This window comes from Nuphar pumila, chromosome 7, assembly GCF_984573655.1.
Source record: "Nuphar pumila chromosome 7, dmNupPumi1.hap1.1, whole genome shotgun sequence".
Lineage (NCBI taxonomy): Eukaryota > Viridiplantae > Streptophyta > Magnoliopsida > Nymphaeales > Nymphaeaceae > Nuphar > Nuphar pumila.
Genome location: NC_143255.1, coordinates 27490192 through 27512570, shown reverse-complemented (window position 1 = coordinate 27512570; position 22379 = coordinate 27490192). Strand labels below are relative to the sequence as shown.

The window sequence follows — 22379 nt, the reverse complement described above, 5'->3', positions numbered from 1 at the left end:
TAATGATACTAATCTCTATGCATAATACACTCATACTTTTGGCATCCACACGCAGACAGATCAAATACCCAACAAATCTGTAGAATACGACTAGGTTGTTGGTATTCATAAGTGTAAAAACTGCATAACAAAACAGCAGGATCCACGTATGATATGGGTGTTCACACGTCAAAAATTTCCTGGGTGCCCTATCAATACACACCGGCTGGACAGTTTCTCAAACAAAACAAATTTTGTCTTTCTGTCTCAGCCAGACCGACCATGCTGCCACACAGTTCTGATTAAGTGCATATGTTATCGTTCATGCATCAATTGACGATTTTACAAGGCATTTTGATTTCCAAACCAAAACACATATTCTCAAAAACCTACCAATCATGATTTTCAGCAGGGAATAAACAGTAACAGTGTAATGATTGAGTAAAGCAAGATTTTCACAACCTAAAAGAAAAATCAAAAATCATCTAACACTATCCACCTAATAATGTCACCTAATGATGCAGCCAAACTAACACTTTCAACCACACACACACACACACACACACACACACACATATATATATATATATATATATATATATATATATATATATATATATATATATATATATTTAAAGGATGATACATAATTGGCCATATGTCCTGATAAAACAGAACCATCATCTTTCAGCTATTTACAATACAAAAAAAACCAGAAGACACTCACTAGCATACAAGTAATTATTGAGTTACTTTAACAATCATAGCTCAGTCACAGAATGAGTTCGGTCCTGTACTTAACCGAAAGAAACTCCGTGTATTCTTGAGTACTCAACAGAAATTGAATACATTCAATGTTTTTAACACAAAAAAAATCAGTTTGTAATTGAGCTTAATCTATATTCACTTCTGCTAATAACTATACTGCAGCACCGTAGATTTTAACATGTACGCCAAATGCCAAAACAAATCTCAAGTATATTTATATTGATATACGCCAGCTTATCTAGGCATATCAAAAGTGATTATACGACACAACTCAGGATTGTGTCCAAGGACTGATGCATTCAGCCAGATTGTAACTTGACAATGTATAATTGACGGACTATGTTATGGATCTAAACATGTACCACCAATCTGTCTTTATCGCACCAACAAAAACATTTCATAAAGAAATTCAAAACAAGCATGTCAGTTCCATTTATGCATATTAGTCTCTGGATTTGACTCTAAACCATAAATTTGCAGTTCATCAAATACCATCACGATTCCGGTTAACATGATTCTAAAAGAGACAGATACGCTCACACAGATTTTACTCAATAAAAGATATATAATAACAAAAGAATCCATTATGCTAAACTACAAAACTTTACACTTACGCAGGCCAGAGAGTTCTCATATAAAGTCCCTCGTGGAAACACGCTTAGCAAACAACTCGTATATTATAATACACACCGACAGGGTTTTTGTGTTTACACTGTTTTCATCTCTTATTACCTACAGAGATTAAAGGCAGTGAAGTCTGATCTGAGCAAGGGCTTAGCAGGGGTATTGGTATTACCCAAACCCAGTACACGCGAAACCCATTAATCGGGTTTAACACGTCAGATCTGGGATTCCACTTTCGCACGATTTAACCCCCATGACAGGGGTTATGCTGCCCTATTTCAAATCCTTGGCACATATACACCCGAAAAGCACATTAACCTTACCTTGTTCGATGCTTTTTCCCTCCCTTTTTCTGCAGTCGAGCGCTCCTTTCACCAAATCGAGTGAGAGGGAAATGAAACTAATGAAAATGGAAGAGAAGAAGAAGGAGAAGCGTCGAGTGGGAGAGTAAAGGAAGGGAGATGGCAAGAGGGAGGAGAGTGCATGTGGAGGGAAAAAGAGGGAGGAGGACCAGATAAATAGAGGGAGATGGGGAGAGGGGACGGTTACGAAAACCGTGAGAGGAGGGGGATAAGCCTGATCGGCTGCGGCGTGAAGGAGGGCTTCACGCAGCCGCCCCTCTTCTCATAAGGGCAAACGAAAACCCATATTTAGGTTTTTTCTTTTAACGTGATTTCTTTTTAACAAACATACGGGTGTGGGTCTGGGTCGACTAGACTCATAACCCGCGACCCACATCAAGTTGGGTACACCCTTGGGCCTATCCGGATCCATCCGCGGATCCGGATCTTCTTTTCAAGTATAGATATTTAAAAAAAATTGAATATAGAACCATATTAAATTACTTTAGGCTAAGTTCATTATTGTGGATCTTTACTAATTTATTATGGGTCCAAGATCCATTATGCTCATAAAACCTTTTAAGAAATCCGGATCTAAGGATCCAAAATTTTCTTCTTATTAGGATTTGGATCCATGGATCCAAGCAAATTATTCATGGATCCAAATTACACTATCGTGGATTCCAAGTGACTCATTATGGATCCAAGTAAATTTTAATTGGATCGCTACCCTTTTTACCTCTCTGATGTCCAGGATCCAAATGCAGTAATGTGGATCCAACCATCACATATGCTATTATGGACCCCTTAAAGTGTAATAGGTCCAATATATAATTTTTCTCATTAACATCCGATGTAAACTCCGTGGATCCACTCAATTCGTCCTGGATCCAATGATCATGATATTGAGGATCCAATACCGGAGATCTGATCTATTTGACCGAAATCTATTATTAGATATCAAATTTAATGTTCGTGATCCGATATCTAAGATCCGAATGAAATATCGAAGGTCTGAATTGTATATTAGGGACCCAATCATTGAAGGTCCAAATAGGATTTTTGAGATCCAATTATGAATAACAATTATAAAAATAGCTTTAGACATAAATTGCGAGTGGATTTACCTGATAAAATTCACGGGTATTACAGGTTTAATATGCCCCGGTTCTTTACAAAAATGATAAATTATTTTACCATAGTCTCTCCCTTGATATCTTACATTTTGGCTTCCTTGATTTTGAAATGTGTTGAAATGAGGGGGTTTGTAAGGTTTCACATTGTTCCCCAGTCTAAATACGGCGTAGGCTCCTTCATCTTCATCCTTAGAAGGAGCAACCATCACGCTTTGATTGGTTTTATTCATTCCCAATCTAGTTTCTTCTCCACTCAACTTAGTAATAACATCTTCTAGAGATAATGTAAAGGAAGACAAACGAGAGGATCTATTTTGTTGGAATTCGGGTCTAGGCCCATTCAAAAAATTGAAGAAATATTGCTTGTGTCTTAATTCAATAGCCTCTCCACTCCACTTAGGTTCTTGGAGTGCAAGTTCATCCTAAATTGATGATAATTCCCCAAAGTACTCTCTAATAGACATTTCCCTTTGTTGGAGGGTTAATGCCTTTTTTTAAGGTAATATTTATAGGATAGATCTCTTGAAGTATACATTCTTTCAAGATGATCTCATACTTGAAATGCTTTTTTGAATTTTAGGATATTGGCATTTATCCTTGTTTTCACCGTTGAAAAAATTCATGCGAGAATCTTATAATTCTTTATTTCTCATTCTTCATGTTTCTTATTGTAATCTTCAAATGCTTTTTCTCTATCTTCTCCTTCAAGAACCTTGATTTCACCTTTTTCAATTGTGATTTTTTGTTCGGGTTCGGGAATGGTACCTTGGACATACCCCGAAAGTCCCTTTCCCTTAATGTGGGCTTTCATGTTTCTGGCCCAAACATAATAGTTGAACCCATTGAGCTTAAATCCAAGAGAGAAATGAGAATCCTTTTCTCCCATGAAGAAGCCTTAAAGAATGAGGAAATGTATTGAAAAACTTAAGAAAGATTACCAAAATAGATCTTCTTTCCCTTGCTTGATCACTCCTCCAGACTTGTAAGATGACTTGGTGCACCAAAAGATCAAGAGAGAGCATGCACTTCGAGGCAAGATCGAGATGACGTAAAATGTCGGAAGCTTCTTCTATAAGCCGAGCTTTCATACTATGTGAAAATGTCTACAAAGAGATAAAGTATACGAAGGATGACAACTTCACAAAGGGGGATGTGCACAAAGGCACTTTAGAAGAACACTTAAATATGTGTACACAAAAGTACACTAAACACAAATGCACAAAGGCATTAGAAAAACAAAGAATCTTTATTGAGAACACTAGAGCATAAGCTCCAAGAAAAAAAGAATACATACAAAGGGGAGACAACCCCTATATATAGCACATAAAGGAAGGGCCTTGGAGGGGCCCCAATGTGATCGTTGGAGGGGCCCAACGATCATATTGGGTCCCTCCAAAGGCAAACCAAAAAAGAAAAAAAGACAAAAAAAAAAGAAAAGTAAAAAATAAAGTGCAAAATTACATGCACATTTCAAAGGGAATATGCGCAAAAAGAAAAGGACAAAAATACCCATTATCGGGTTTTACAAAAAGAGTATATAAAATAAATATATATATAGAGAGAGAGAGATTCATATCGCTGACCCCAATTGTTTTGGGATGAAGGTGTAGTTGTTGTTGTTGTTGTTGTTGTATAGAGAGAGAGAGAGAGACATATACCTATAAATATAATATATATGTATGTGCATCTCTATGTATATAAATATAGATATATATATTTACATTGTGAGTATATTTTAACAATACTATCATACTACAGAAGGGCACATATCAAAGCATAATGAACAAGTTTGAGATATAGAAATTTGGGTTTATGGTCATGCCAAAGTTGTTAATCAAGAATGTAGAATGATTAGAAGAAATAATGCTAACCTATGTCACACGGACTCGGCTCCAAGGTCGACGCACCTGCGTCGACACGCACCAACACGGGTGCAGCTCGGACTCAGTCAACCCGACCCTGGGTGCAGTCAACGCACCCACGGTCATTTTGGTCCATTTTTCAAAAAAATAATTTCTGGGCTGAGAATTTTAAAAAGAAAATTATGTGTTGTGCACAGTCACTGCTGTGCTGTGCACTGTGCACTGTCACAGTGATTGTGTTGTGCACTGTTACAGCTGTGTTGTGCAGTCACTGTTGTGTTGTGCAGAGCTGTGCACTGTGCACAGTCACAATGACGGTGCTGTGGACTGTCACAGCTGTGATGTGCAGTCACTGTTGTGCACTGTGCACAGTCACAGTGATTGTGTTGTGCAGTCACTGTTGTGTTGTGCACTGTCACAGTTGTGCTGTATGCACAGTCACGCACTTTTTTTTAATATATATATATATAGCCGAGTCCCCGTGTCCAAAATTTTTAAAATTGCGCCGCACCCGTGTCGCACCCGCACCCATGTGACATAGATGCTAACACTTCTGCCCAATTAGATTACAGAAGTACTCTCAGCAGCCTAAAAAGGAAAATTCAGGGAATCTATCCTAAGAAACAAATCCTTCAAGGGGCGTTTGGTTGTGTGGACAGCAGCATTTGCACGATGTTATTGTCCGCACCTTGCATGGTCCCCACGCACCCACACGAACAATGGAAATGTAGGACACCCGAAATGCGGTGTCCCATGGTGTACCAAGCCCCCCTTGGAGCAATGGTGTCCAAAGCACCGCAGACAGGATTGAAATAAGAAAAAAAAAATGCTCAACTCAACCCCAACCCCAACCGCAACCCCAACCCTGGCCCTCTGTCTCGCGTCTTCATGTACTGTTGTGCTCGACCTCTGATGCCTCTGTTTCTTGGTGGTTTCTTGACCGGCAGCGATTGGTTTCCGGCATGCTCTCTCTCTCTCTTGATTGAGAGATCAATCTCGAACCTCTTTCTCTGTAGCGCCCTCCATGTCTCCCTCTCTCTCTCACTCTCTCGCTCAATCAATGGTTCTCCTATGTCGACTTATGCATGATTTAAGGTAAAATTTTGGAGGTTTTTGTTTTTTGTGAACAGGTTATGGTCAGATTTTTCTTTAAAGATTATGTTTTGCTCATAACATACAAATTTCATGTTAGTCGACCCCTTGATTTAGGGTTTCGTCCTTGTGAATGGAATTTAGGGTTTAAGATTGGGAGTTTTTATGTGAAAATGCATGTATTTGCTTTCCATTGTGTATATTTTGTTTATGAACAAGTAGATTTCATGTTGGCCAACACCTTTGATTTAGGATTTGATCATTGTGAATGGATTTTAGGGATTATGATTGAGGTTTTGCGGATTTTGTGCTTGTGTGTTGTCCACATTTCACAAATCAAATGCGAGACATGTGGACAATCGTGAACTTGTCTGGTCAAGACAAATGCTAGACACAAGGACAATCGCACTCAACTTGTACAAGACAACTCCGTTCCCGACCATATATGTCCAGACAGGATTGTTCTACACAATCTTGGCAATCAAACTCCCCTCCATGTATCCCTTCTACAATACAAATCATGGGACAGAACTCAAAGAACAAATCAATCGTGAAGGACAAACATTTTAGGAGAGTAATAGCTTGAACATAGAAGCAACAAGGGAATCATGAAACATATCTCATAGCATCAACAGTTATGGCAATGCACCTCATAGAAAAATAACTAACCAAGAAGAAACTGCAATTTCACTAGGTCTCGAACTTCTAGCAGCAGAAAACCTCTGAGCAAACCGAGTATGTTTTTTTTACTAAGATTCAAAATTGAGTATGAGCAGATCAAACAGACAAAACAAGCAGCTAAGTGCCTGTAGTGACTACTACATCCTATCCATTTAAAACATAACTGATAAATGTCAAGCCACAATTACAAGCAACTAATGCTCGGAATATAGCAATGACAATAGAAAGGATAGTATCATTGCTAAACAAGCAACAAAAAGATCAAGTGTCCCAGTCACTTCAAAAAACTAAATCCAAGCAATTTTCAGTCTCTCCCACTTCCTTCTCTTTCCTCCTATACTCTAAGTCACACGGACTCGGCTAAAAGGTCGATGCACCCGCGTCGACCTGCCCCAACACGGGTGCAGACACGGGTGTGGCTTCAGACACGGGGCGGACACGGTCAACTAAGTGTCGGACTCGGTCAACACACCGGGGCCGAGTCTGTCCACATTTTGGACTCGGTCAACTTTGGTCGAGTCTATTTTTGTCCATTTATTTTGGTAAGTTTGTGTTGTTACTTCAATAGAATTACTTTATATTTTTGCTTTAAAATTTACAATCTTATTATTGTTATATATATATATATAGCCGTGTTCCTGTGTCCAAAATTTTTTAAATTGCTCTGCACCCATGTCTCACCTGTACTCGTACACGCACCCATGTGACATAGCCTAAACTTTTCCTTTTATCCAAGGAAACTCATAAAAACATGGGCACTCTTATTCTTCTTTTATGCATCAGGGTATAATAGTGTAATCTCACAAATAATCAAGTGTATCAAAACTTGACAAGAACATCCACTCATTAAATGCACTAAGGCATAAATATCACAAAGTGCACTAAGGCACAATACACATATGAAATACTGCATATTATTGAGAGAAAAATCTCATTACAAAAGATGCACTACAATGGGGTAATGACCCCTTATTTATAGGCTTTGGAGGACTGTAGCCATTGGGCTACTTCCCAACTGCTCTAATTAGAGCTGTTGGGAACAGCCCAGCAGCTAGTCAAATAGTCAACTATGTTGACTTTGACTTTGACTTGACTAAAAAGACAAAAAACTTAAAAATATAAAATATAAAAAGATTATTACAAAATGTATTTCTTTTATATACGTATATACTTTAAATACATACATATATATATGTATATATATATATATATTTAAAGTATATACTTATATATAACATGTGAAGTTCTAACATTCCCCCTCAAACTTATGATGCAATCACCGAAAATATATACAAGTAGAAAATTGAATCTTTGTGAGCACAGTGCCTTTGTGAAGAAATCAACAAGTTGATATTTCAATGTCACATAGGGAAGGTCAATAGTCTTCTTTAAGTATTCTTCACGAACAAAGTGACAATCCATTTCTATATGCTTAGTTCTTTCATGAAACGTATGATTTCGAGCAATTTATATAGAGCTCGTGTGGTCATAGCATAATCTTATAAGATTTTAAAGATAAACTCCCATATCTTAAATTAGTTGTTTAAGACACAACTTCCATGGCAGTAGTCGTCATTGCTCTATACTCAGCTTCCGTAGATGATAGCGACACTTTTTATTGTTTTTTGCATTTTCATGAAATCAAGGATTTACCTAAAAACATACAAAAACCAGTTGTTGAACGCCTGTTATTTGGATTCCCTCCCCAATCGGCATCTGAGTATGCAATAAGATCTAATGAGGAAGAAGAGGATAAAAAGACTCCCTTATTTATTGTGCCTCTAATGTATTTGATGATTCTCATGACTTCACTCATATGAGCTGATGTTGGAGCATGCTGAAATTGACTGGCTACATGTACAACATGAGCTATGTCCGGTCTTGTAATACTTAGATATATAAGAGATTTCACAAGTTGTCTGAAGGGAGTTGGATTGTCCAAAGGAACTCCATCAACAGCCCGCATCTTCATTCCGACAATCTCTGGAGTGTCAACAACTTTGTCATCTGATAATCCTGACTTGTCAATGATATCTAAAGCAACTTTTGTTTGTGACAATATATATCCTTTGTTAGAATATGATACTTCTATTCTAAGAAAGTATGTTAGGAAGCCAAGATCAATCAGTTCAAAGGAGTTTCAAAATTTGTTTTACTTTTTTAATTCCTTCTTGTCACTTCCTGTAATCAACATATAGAAGTAAAATTATAATACCTGCAGAAGAGTTCTTGATAAACAAAGTTGTGTCAGTATAACATGGTTTAAAACCATATTTTGTAATGACATTGTTAAATGTGTCAAACCAAGCCTTAGGTCCTTGTTTGAGCCCATCCAGTCCTTTTCTTAATTTAAGCACTTTACCTTTAGGAACTATCAACACAGGTGGAACATCTATATATACTTCCTCATTGAAATTGTCATTTAAAAATGCATTTTTAACATCTATTTGGAATATATTCTAACTTTTAATAGCTACAAGAATTCGAACAGTTATCATCCTGGCAATAGCAGCAATGATTTCTTCATAATCTACTCCATATTCTTGAGAATATCCTTTGGCAACTAACTTGGCCTTATGTCTTTCCAATGATCCATCGCTTTTTGTCATGACTTTGAAGACCCAACTACACCCTATGGTTTTCTTTCCGGTAGGTAAACTTAGAATTTCAAGTGTTGGCTCCTTCAAGAGTATCTAATTCTATATGCATGGCTTTTACCCATTCAGGTATGTTTTTGGCTTCATTGTAACAGGAGGGTTCAAAATATGCATAAATGGCTAGGAGGCATGCTCTATGTCTAGGAGAGGAGTCATAAGAAACAAATTTATTGGGAATCCTCGAGGTTCGCTCAAATCTACGAATGATAATTTGTTCAGAGAGAACTTATAATGTTTCATGATCATCTTGATTTACATTTTCACCGGATATGCTTCTATTTCTTCTAGTGTATATTATTGGTTCAACTGTTGTTTCATTCTCAATAGAAGGTTTCACATAAGTATCTTTATCCTCATTATTATAAAGTAGTTTAAATAAGAAGGAATAATCAGAATTTATGTTTTGTAACAGATTTCCTTCAAATCCACTTTCATTTTCAACAAAGTTAGCATTCCTTAAGACAAGGAGTTTATCATTTTTATATCATAACATTTAAACCCTTTTTGTGTTTCAGAATAACAAATGAAAGCATAGGGGATAGCCTTAGAAGATAATGTATCTCCTTTATCATTTAAGACATACCATTTGCAACCAAAGATTCTAAGACTTTGATAATCAGGTTTGTATTTAAATAATTTTCCTAATTATGAGATATATTGAGGTTAAGGCATATGTCTATGTTTTCTTTCTGAAATCTCATTTTTGTTGTGGTGTTCTAGGACATGATATTTGATGCAAAATTCCTTCATTTTCTAAGAATTGTTTAAAATCATTTGATAAATATTCTCCCCCAGAATCAATTCTTAGGATTTTAATCTTGCTTTCAAATTGATTTTTAATCATGTCATGGAAGGTTTTAAAAATTGCAAATACATCAGATTTAAAGTTAACAAAGTAAATCCAACAATATCTAGTGAAATCATCAACGAACACAACATAGTAGGAGAATCCTCCTTTAGATGTTATAGGAGCAAGACCCCACACATCCGAATAGATCAACTCAAAAGGCAATGAGGAGTAAAAAGTTTTTTGTCCAAAAGGCAAAGATGTCATTTTTCCAATTAAACATTTCTTACATTCAAAATTGTCTTTGCAAAGATCCTTAGTAATAGGTACAAATTTTAATTTCTCTATATTTGGGTGACAAGTCTATGATGACAAACTTTTATATCTTTTGTTTGGGCAATATTACAAAATGATTCCTTTGGAATACAAAAGAAATTCATATAATAAAGATCTCCTTGTCTAGAACATTCCCCAATCAATTTTTTGGACTGGCGATCCAGCACCCAACATTTGTTTGATGAGAATATGACATTACATCTGTGATTCGAGATTTGAGAGACCGAAAGTAAGTTAAGATGTAGTTTTGGTATAAGTCAAACTTTTGAAATATAAAATTTGTGCTTTGTCAAATCATTTTTAAAAGTCTCAATACCTTTTATTTCCAAAGAAATTCCATCGGCAGTAGAAACAAAGGATGCATTTGAGTTAGATTGACATTTGGATAAAATAGACTTATGTGGGGTCATATGAAATGAAGCTCCTGAGTCAAGAAGCCAACAGCACATATTAGGGGTTGAAGAGGATGCAATTGTTGCTCCTGATGTAGATCCTTTAAGCAATGGTTGTTATGCCTCCATCAATTGAGACAATGATTTGGAGAGATCTTTGACACTTAGAATATCTTCTTCTTGTTTTGACGAAGTCGTAGCAACCCTTTGTTCTTGAAGTCTATAGTCCTCTTTGAATCTAGGACATTGAGGTTTAATGTGGCCAGGCTCATGACAATTATAGCAAATTATTTTGAATTCTCCTCTATTCTTATTAAAATGAAGAGCTCTATATGGTTTGATATAGTTTTCGGGTTTGGAGGCGGCAAGAGCACAATTCTCTTCTTGACTGTTGCTAGGAGTAGCAAGAACACTATCATTCTTACTCATATTAAGTTTAGTTTCTTCTCCACCTATGTCACATGGGTGCGGGTGCGACACGAGTGCGGCGCAATTTCAAAAAATTCGGACACGGGGACTCGGCTATATATATATATATATATAACAATAAATTAACACATAAAGATTGTAAATTTTAAAGCAAAAATAAAAAAACAATTCTTAACAACACAAACTTACCAAAATATAACACATAAAGAAGCTTGTGAGTGTGATAAATAACAAAACTTATCATAAATCTGCCTCATCGTCTGAATTTGAAGGAAGAACAGGATCGATGTAATCCATGTTGAAAGTATGCAAATTATGTTCTCCCTCCAAGTCAAAATCTTCTGGATTTACATCCCAATTCTTGAATGGTCCACAATTGCATCAAAAAATGACTATATTAGTATCTAACTTAAAACTTTGAATACAAATATTTAAATACAAACTTTGAATACAAAGGAAAAAAAGTACCTATACTCTTCTTTGGTGCGGCGAGAAATTAATCGTAAATTAGAGTAAACATAAACCAAATTCTCTGCTCTTTTACTAGTGAGTTTGTTTCTTTTAATGTTGTGAATTTGAGCATATGTACTACAATTTCTTTCACAACAAGATGATGTAGCAGGTTGTGATAACAACTTTATTGCAAGACGTTGCAGATTTGATGTCTTTGATCCATATGTTGCCCACTAATTAAGGGGATCTTCATTGTCCCTTGCCACGAGTGATGCTTAAAGAATCAAATCTCTCAGTAGAGAACTTGCCAAACTCACTATTTACAACCTTAAACATGTGAGGATCATTAAAAAGTCTTCCCAAACATATCATTCTATTTTTTGATATCTCAGGATCTTCATTTGAAGAAACACGACCAACACCAGTTGTCAACCATTTTTTTGCATAGTATTTTGGATTGAGAGAGTGTGTCATGCAATGCAAAGGTGTATTGTTTTTATCCCATCTTCTCACTAAAACTGAATGTACATGATTGTAAAATTCTGAATCATCAAGTGAAATATCTTTCTTCTCATGTTTAAAAATGATACTTTGAACTTTTTCAATCATATTGTCCCACATTTCATAAATTCTATGAAGCATGGGTACATCTCTGTCAACTTCTCTCAACATTTCCCAAATAGGCTCTGTAAATTCAACAAAATATGTAATTTTATCTCACCAAAAATCATCACAGATGCATTTTTTGATAGCTTGAGCCTTGACATCATCTTCAGTATGATAAAAATCCCAATCTTTATCAACCACCATCATCATCAATGCATTCTTGAGTTACTTAATTCTTTTCATCATAACAATGAGAGAAGCAAAATGAGTTTCAACAACTTTCAGTAACTTGAGATCAAAATGCCTATTAAATATAGAAAGGGCATGATGATGGTTTATAACAAAATTTCTAATATTTCGAACATCATGCTCTATTTTCTCAATCCATAAGTACATTTCATGTGCATGTGCATCATCTTTTGATGGATTGCATATACTCTTAAGTGTCAAATTTAAATTGTGTGTTGCACAAGGAGTCGAAAAAATATGTGAATATGTATCTTCACTTGCCAAATTCATTCTTGCACGACTGCAAACTGTAGCATTGTCAGTAATGATTTGCACCACACTTTCTTCACCCACTTCTTTTATCACTTCGACAAATAATCTCTTTAAATATTCAGCATCTTCATACTCTCCAGATGCATCAACAGTCTTCAAAAATATTGGCCCATTAAGTGAGTAAGCAATGAAGTTTATCAGTGGTCGCCTTTGTATATCAGTCCACCCATCAGAAACAATCGACACTTCATGTCGTTTCCATGCAAATTTTTTAGTCTCAAACAAGTCTTCAATTCTATTTTTTTCCTCTGCAAGAATGACTATTCTTAGTTTTTCTGAACTAGGAGGCACATAACCACTCAAATTACAATTAGCCAAATATGTAATCATATCTTTTCAGTATGGACTTCTAGCTACATTAAAAGGAATTGAGCTTGAGTAAAAGAATCGACTAATCTTTTTATCAATTTCTACTCTTGCCATGTTTTTGAATGACGCTTGTATTGTTTTATTGCTTTCCATCTTTCTTTTCTTTAAAAGCTCTTCTTGTATATCACTAGCAATAAGAAAAGACAGATTAATCGAATCATTTCTGATCTCAGCAATTTTCTTTTTTTCAGCTTTCTCTTGTTCATTCTTTAATTGCTTTAACATGTCTTTGTCAACCCCAGAACATGCCCTAATTGCTTGACCACAAATATGCAAAAGATATGCTTTCACATGCGTATAAGAACCTGTGAAAACAGTCTTACATAGATTACAATGAAACTGCACATTCCCACCACCACCACTAGCTTTTATCATTTTTGTCACAAGCCTCCAAAGTGGTTGAGAATCTTCTAATTCAGGGTTAAAACTTGAACCAAATGTATTGACACTACCGCTAGAACTTGCCATTATATCTGAAAAGTGAAAACTGAAAATAAAATAAGTAAATAAAATAGAATCTTCTAATTCAAGCCCCTGTTGAACCTTGTTGAGCCCCTCTTCTGCGAGCAGAGGGTGCAAAAAGGGGGGGGGGGGGTATCGAAAAATAAGAACGAGGCAGGGGCAGAGCCCGCTGCCTCATTATTTTTTCTGGCAGGGGTGCCCGGCAGGTGTAAGAAGGAGGAGTGCCCCTCCTCGTTTCCCTTCTGTCCGGAGGGGCAAGGCTCGGCACGGCCTGTCAGCCGAACCCCCTCCTTCCCCCACTCCTCCTTCTTACACCTGCTGAACAAAATGGAAACGAGCCTCCTCATTTCCCTTCTGACCGATGGGGCAAGGCTCGGTCTGTCAGCCGAGCCCCCTCCTTCCCCCACTCCTTCTTACCCCTACCGGGCAAATGGGAAACGAGGAGGGGTCGAGCCCCTCCTCTGTGAATTGGAGGCATAGGGACCCCTCTTCTGCGAGCAGAGGGTGCAGGAAGGGGGGGGCTGCCGAAAAATGAGAACGAGGCAGGGGCGGAGCACCCTGCCTCGTTTTTTTTCCGCCAGGGGCGGAGCACACTGCCTCATTTTTTTTCCGGCAGGGGGTGGAGGCAAGGGGCTCCACCACCTGTCGGAAAATGAGCAAGGGGGAGCCCCCTGTCGGACGAAGAGGAGAGAGTGGGAATGGGGGGCATACCTGTTGACGGAGGAAAGGGGGAGACGGTGGCTGGCGTCGCCTGCGGCTACGGTCGTCGAAGTGGATCGCCGACGTAAGGAAGTTGCAGGGATGGGGGGGAGGCAAAATCGACAAGGTAAGCCCCTCCCCCTGTCGTAAACCCCTTTTAGGGTTCGAAAGAAAATTTGGATCTAGGTCGGGTCCAGATCTGAACCCGACCCAGATCCAAAACATATTTCAAAAATAGACATTTTTGGACTCGATCAACATTGACCGAGTCCAAAACGAGGACGGACTCGGCCTCGACTCGTTGACCGAGTCCGACTCAGCGTTGATCGAGTCTGGGTCTTGTCCTAAGCCGCACCCGTGTCGAGGCATGTCGACTCGGGTGCGGCACCTCCCTAGCCGAGTCTGTGTGACATAGTTCTCCACTAAGTTTAGTGAGAATTTCATGAATAGGAAGGGGTGACGAGGAAGATAGCAAAGAAGCCCTAGTTTGCTCAAACTCAGATCTCAATCCATAAAGGAAAGCAAAGAGTCTATCTTCTTCAACTTGAGCCCTCCGCATCTCAATACACTTACTTTCTCATTTGGGTTCAAATTGAGCAAGTTGAGTCCAAATGGAAGATAACTCCATAAAATAATCTCTAACATTCTTATCTCCTTGTTTGATATTTCTAGCATTTTCTTAGAGATAATACATATGCGTCATATCTTTTTGGTAAACATACCTCTAAGATACTCCCATGCCTCACTTGCCTTTTTGTAACACAAGAGATTTGAGGCAATTTTTGTTTTGACTCTACTTAGCATCTATGAAAGAATCTTGGCATTTTTCATACCCATTCATCTATTTTTTTGTAATATTCCCCAATTGTTTTGTCTCTTTCTTTCGCTTCAAAACTTGTCTAGACACCATTTTCACATATTGTATTTTAGGAGTGGGTTCAAAGATAGTACATCTCACGTACCCCCACAAACCTTGACCTTTTATAAATGTCTCCAAGTGTCCAGCCCAAATGATGTAATTGATACCATAAAGCTTGAATGGTGGAATAAAATTTGAGTTGCTTTAATTGTGCGGGAAGTATTCACCCATGATGAGAAGAAGAAGAAGAGAACCACGACCAAAGAGGAATCACGAACATGCTTCACAAGGCAGCCCACCAATGCATGCTTTACGAAGCAGCCTTTACGAGTGAGTATAAACTAAGCTTTGATACCATATCTCACAAATAATCAGGTTTATCAAAACTTGACAAGAACATCAACTCATTAAATGCACTAAGGCATAAATATCACAAAGTGCACTAAGGCACAATACACATATGAAATACTGAATATTATTAAGAGAAAAATCTCATTACAAAAGATGCATTACAATGGGGTAATGACCCCTTATTTATATGCTTTGGAGAAGGACTGTAGCCGTTGGGCTACTTCCCAACTGCTCTAATTAGAGCGGTTGTGAACAGCCCAACGGCTAGTCAAATAGTCAACTATGTTGACTTTGACTTGACTAAAAAGACAAAAAAATATAAAATATAAAATATAAAAAAATTATTACAAAATGTATTTCTTTTATATACGTATATACTTTAAAGTTTAAATACATATGTATATATATATATATATTCAAGTATATACTTATATATAACATGTGAAGTTCTAACAACTAGCAGCTTGTCATATTCTTACAACACTAACCATCAATAGCAACTCATTAATGATGGAATTCTTTAGTTTGTTCAATTGAAAAGAACAAATAAGCTACTGCTCGCAGATTTCTACGAAGTACATTTGAACATTTCAATCTAGAGATTTACCTGTTATTTCAGATTAAAAAATGAAGTTACAGGAAGAAAATAGCATTTTTTTTTTACATTTACACGGAGAAACCACCCCCAGGATCAGAGACCTAGCCGCATTTTGCAAACTGAACATCAGTAAATAGAGCAAAACAGCAACCAGTTTAGGGTGATCAAAAGTTACAACTGCACCGCTACGAAATGAAGATTTTGTCAATTTTAATGAAACAAAATCATGCAAACACAAATCCACTTATGTCGCATCAACCATGCCAGCATATATCAAAACCAGCCAACCAACAAGAAGTATATTTCAGCATGTCGTTATTGACCAATCAGCATAAATAGTGAACAAAGAATTGCATTAACTACATTGTGCAAAGCTTGGTTGTTAAAGGTGGTGCCTAGGCAGCATAGGCGACCTAAGAACAGCCCCACCGCCTGGGCTTTTGGGTTTAGGCATTCTGGACATCATTATTAAGCAAAATCATGCAAACAAAAATCCATTAATGTTGGCCCTATTTTACCGCTTAGGTGTCGCCTAGGCTGTTACCAACTAGGATGCTGCCTATTGTTGTCCAGTTTTTTTAACTTGGTTGACCAAGTGGTCAACCAAGCCTAGGTATAAAAAGGGGATCTCTCCCTCTCGGTCTGTTGCAGCAGCAAGAAGAAGAAAAACAAGGTACTCTCTTTTTTTTTCTTCTTCTCTTTTCTTTTTTTCTTTTCTTCTTCCTGTTTTCCCTTCTCTCTCTCTCTCTCTCTCTCTCTCTCTCTCTCTCTCATTGCACTTTCCTGTTTTTTCTTCTTATTCATGTTTCTCTCTCTCGGCCTTCTTGTTTTTGTTGTATTTCAGTTATTATGATGTATATTGTATTATATTCTGTGCTTGTGTGTTTCACATATATATATATATATATATATATATATATATATATATATATATATATATATATATGTGTGTGTGTGTGTGTGTAATTCATATATAATCGGTTTGACTGTTTCTGAGTTATATTTCTGGTTGACTGTCTTTTAATTATATATACATGTGTATGTGTAATTCATATATAATACGTTTTCTTATCTTTTTCACAGTTCACACTTCACATGCACACAAACAGATGCTGATGCACGCATATATATCTGTTTCTGAGTTATATTTTTGGTTGACTGTTTCTGAGTTTTATATATATATATATATATATATATATATATATATATATAATTCATATATAATCTGTTTTGTTATCTTTTTCACAGTTCATACTTCACATGCACACACATACACTTATTATTATATATTATATATTTTGTATTTCAGTTATTATATATTATATATATGTGTGTATAATTCATATAAAATTTCTTTTTTGATTGTAAATATATATATATATATATATATATATATTAATATATTATAACTTATATATAATTTGTTTTGTTGATTGATTTTATGTTATATACATGTTTTTTATTAACTTTAGCCGTTTGTTTACATATTTTTGTGTATTTTTTTAATTGGGGTACCGACTAGTCCGCCTAGGCCCCGCCTAGTCTTTTTAGGGGGCTCACCGCATAGGTTCAGCCTACCGCACAACTAAGGTGCAAAGCCATATTTTTAAATGTTATTTTATAAGTGTACAGCGACCATAGTTTGAGAAAATGGGAATAAAACTAACCAGATGATGCTTGTGTATATATTTTGCGGTGCTTCCATTGTCATTAACCAGAAGAAGACCAAGTATCTGTAAAAACAATAGGTGATAGGATCAAGAAATGGTTTGATAAAAAGTATCTTACAATGCTTTAAGTTATACACAGTTCTAGATAAAAATAATAAAAATATGTCACCTGCATAGCATGCCGATGGAGCTGAATAGTATGCAAAGGAATGAGTCCCATCCTGAACCGTGAAAAGACAGTTAAAGAACCAGTTGCAACCATATGAAACAGCAGCTTCAGTGAATCATCCTCAGTTAAACTCTGTGCAGCTGAAGATTGGCTTGCCAAAGCTTTCATGACATGCACTACGATTCCTTCAACCTATAAAAAACACAGCATCATCAGAAATTAAAATATGCTTAAGGCCTACCCTTTTCAAATGTAGAAAGCAAATTCCAATCAGTGAATGATGCACCCAGGGATAGATCATTTTCTTCCAATGTAAACAATGTAAAAAAGTCTCTTTTGAATCTTACTTCATACTTCAATCATTTTCCATAGTGCAATGAGAGGGGGACATCATGGGATCCATAAGTCTTGGATTAGACCTTCAGCACATGTTAGTGATTTCACTAAAATGTTGATGTCTAACAACCTTTTAAGGCCTGGGTGAAGATGCCATCAAGGTTTATTGCAATTTCATAAAACAATTAAAGCATAGATGTAATTTGAAGAAAAAAACCTATTTGTTAAACTATATTAAACTTGTTTGAAAAAGTACTAAGAACCCCTCATTAACAATTAGTGTAAAGCATCAACAAGGGATTTCAATAATATTTAGGCTGACACATGGATATGGATACGGATGTGGATGTTAAGAATGTGTATCTAATATATATGTATTCATATGTACATATATATATATAGTCATCTTTTGTAATATCCAAATGTATGTAAACTGAAATACCCATCAGGGGTATTTCAGTCTTTTTGCATTGTAATAGTGGTCAGCCCATTAGGGGCTGACTTTGTTTTTGTTTTCTTTATTTTTTGTTTTTGTTCTTTATTGGAGAATGAGCCGATGGGACAGCTCCAACTAGCCAGTTGGGATGCTCCACTTCCCCTCTCTCTTGGTTATAAACATGGTTTCGAGTCGAGGAAGTGAGAGCGGAAAGCGATACAGGAAGCGAGGCACTTTCAAAATTTTAGGAAGTGGGAAGCGTAGGACGACTTAGAAGCGAATCAAGAATCGTCTCTGAAGCGACCTAGGAAGCGAGGGGGAAGCGAAAAAAGAGAAAATAAATAAATAAAAATACAAAAAATGAAAAAAGGGGGAAAGCGCGCTTCCCAACCCGACGTTTTCGTGCTTCCCCACTTGGCTAGGCGTTTCCGGTAACTCTGGTTATAAATAGGGGTTCTACCCTTGCAATCTTTAATGCTTTCTCAAGCATTTTGCAATATATTGCCTATATTTTTTATGTGCTCTTTTGACCCTTGTGTGGGTGTTGTGCATGTATGATTGACCATTAAGTGGTCTCTTGTGTTTGGTTTTTTCTTGTAAGCCCATAAGAGGCATTTCATTGCTCTTGTTCTTATTTCATTACATTGTATCGGAGCCTTGGTGCTCTTCGGTTGTAATTCATTCAAAAAGGCCAAGAGGAGGATTGCGAGATTGGTGGAACATCGGTTCGTTGGATCGTTGCATTGAGAAGTGCACCATCAAAGTTCTCTTTAACAAAATTCTTGCTACCTTATCCTCTCTCTTTTTTATCTCTATCTCCCTCTCTCTCTCATTATTGTAAAAATATAGGAAGAAAGAGAAGTGGTGGTCTCCATTCCCGTGAAACTCAATGATACTGACTATGTGATGTGGGCATCTATAGTAAAACATAAAATATAGGAAAAGGGTTTATGGGCTTTGGTTGATGGCACCAAAAGAGAGCCTAAACTTATACTTACCAAGTTAGAAAATGAAAAGGAAATGGTTTTTCAAAGAGAAGAGATGTCTAAGGTCGTTACCGAATACGAGAAAAAATAGAAAGAGTGGAGGATGGGTCATTCCAAGATAACTGGATGGCTCATCAATAGTGTTGACATCAAAAAATGCTCTAGATTAGCAAAATTTGATTTTGCTAGTGATGCATGAAAGTATCTTAAAGATATGTATAGTCTTAAGGATATAACTCACATATGCAATGTGCAAAATAAGGTGAAAACTATAACCCAAGGATATATGAGCATTAGAAAATATTACAATGCCCCCTCTTCTTTGGGGTGAATTGACTCTCCTAGAGTCAAAGTGGCATTGCCTCCAAGATTTAAAACTCCATGAAAAACAAATTAGAACATAGCATTTCTGCCAATTTGTTAGTAGGCTTAGACCTGAAATTGAAGGAAACAAATCAGTCCTTCTTCGTAGAGATGTACCTACCATAGTTGAAACACTTGAAGAATTAACTATGAGGAAAATAGGTTAAAAAAAACCCTCTTCTTCTAAAGATGAAGAACCTGTGTTGGATATGCCAAGGCCCGAAAATCACAGAAGAACTTACAACCCCGCTCACTTTGGAAGAAGTAATGAAAATAGAAGAAATTTCAATGATTATGAAAATAGCCAAAACGATAAAAAAGGCGACCATGAATACAAGAAGAGTGGCAAATTAATATGCTATCATTGCTATGAGTCGGGTCATATCAAGTTCTTTTGCCCTAAAAGAAGAGAAGATCAAAGAAATGATAAGGTGGCTTCGGTGGGGCCATCTTTTGAAAGAATGGTGTAGATGACTCCAAAAGCATTGGCTTTTTGGCACAACTCATGGAGACACTATAAACCAATGTTCAAAAATCAAGTTTTTTCCCTCTCGGGCATAGCGGTATCAACATGCATTGACCTTAATAAGACTTCTTGGATTCTTGATATTGGTGCTTCTTTTCATATGACCCCAAATAAGTTTACAATATTCAAATGTCATATTAATCCAAATGATTCTTATGTTTCAACCACCAATGAAACTTTTTTAAAAATCAAAAGTTTTGAGACTTTACAAAAACATTAAACCTTTTTTGTACCCAATATTTAAATAGTACGAAAATTAAATTTAAACCTCCTATCTGTTTCCCAAATTGCGGATCATGCATACAAAATTTTGTTTTCATCTAATGATTGTTTGATACATCATCTCTAGTCTGAAAAGCCGATTGAGCGAGGCCATAGAATAGATGTCAATGTTATGGACAATCTTGAATTATCAACATACTTTTTGTAATTTTGTGAAAAAAAAAAGATATAGAAAATTGACACAAGAGACTAGAACACCTTAGTGTGTCAAAATTACAATTGTTTTCATTTCTCACAAATTATAAAGAAAGGTATTTTATTTGTAAAGATTGCATTCTTGATAAAATGAAATCTTTACCTTTTGGGCCTAATCATTTTATATCAAAGAAACTATTTGAGTTGGTGCATTCAGATGTATATGGAGACCGGCTTCGGTTATATCCAAAAGAGGAGTATCTTATTATGTTATTTTTATGGATGATTATAGTAGACACTTTTGGATATATTTTCTTAAACACAAATCTGAAGTATTTTGTTGTTTTCAAAAATTCCATTGTTACACAAAGACCCAATTTAAAACCAATGTTAAAATCTTTAAAACCTATTCCGAAGGAGAATTTGTCTCAAAGGACTTTAAAAACTATCTTGACTTACATGAGATTATTCACCAAAAATCATGTCCTTATACCCCTCAACAAAATGAGCTAGCCGAAAGGAAGCATAGACATATTATTGAGACTACTAGAACACCTCTTATATCAAGAAATGTTCCAAAAAAAAATTGGGCCGAAGTCGCGCTTACGGCGGTTTATTTGTTAAATAAAATGTCATAAAAAAATATAAAAAGCATTTCTCCCATTGAAAATTTATTTAAAACATCGCCCGATAACAAAAGGTTGAGTCTTTGGTTGTAAATGCTTTGTCTTTACTGACAAAAATGATAAAATTTTCACAAAAGTTATTTCTTGTGTTTTTATAAGCTATGCCAAAAATCAGAAACGATATAGATGTTATGAAATTAAAAAAAACAAGTTATGTCTCAAGAAATGTCACTTTTCTTGAATGGATTTGATAAAGATAAAATCCAAGAGCATTGTAACTATTCTTTTCTTTTTTACCTTGCCAATGAGCATGTGAGTTGTTATGATATTAATGATGTGCATGAATATGACAATGAGGACACTCATGATCCACATGAGAATGGAAACGAGGGTCTTGATAACATAGACCAATCTCATAGTGAAGTTCAAATCTATACTCGACGTACCGAAGACCATCCTCCATGCGCTTTAGAAAGATATTCTTAAAATCAAGATATAGATTTCTCTAGTGTTAGAAGATCCATGAGAATTTTAAAGGCCCCTAGTAGATTTGTATCATATGATTCCTTTGAACCCAAATATAGAGCATGTCTACTGGCTATACACTCGTATATAGAATCATCATCTTACCATGAAGCTAAAAATCATCAAGAATGAATTACAGCAATGAATTATGAATTGGAAGCTTTAGAAAAGGTGAAAACTTGAAAAATTCAACCATTACCCAAAGAAAAAAAACTATAGGATACATGAAAAAATTCTCCGGTTACGAAAAGCTTTGTATAGTCTAAAACAAACCCCAAAGGCT

General features: G+C 36.2%; 1 protein-coding gene across 1 annotated transcript in view; it reads right to left on the bottom strand.

Annotated features, from left to right (window-relative positions):
• The window catches only part of LOC149831642 (protein SPIRRIG-like), a 166503-nt gene that overhangs the window by 92704 nt on the left and 51420 nt on the right, over window positions 1-22379 (bottom strand). Inside the window, exons 7-8 of the mRNA XM_090014039.1 lie at window positions 17882-18073; window positions 17710-17775 (exon numbers count right to left, since the gene is read on the bottom strand). Of these exons, the coding sequence (XP_089870165.1) occupies window positions 17710-17775; window positions 17882-18073 (258 nt within the window). The remainder of the gene's footprint in view (window positions 1-17709; window positions 17776-17881; window positions 18074-22379) is intronic.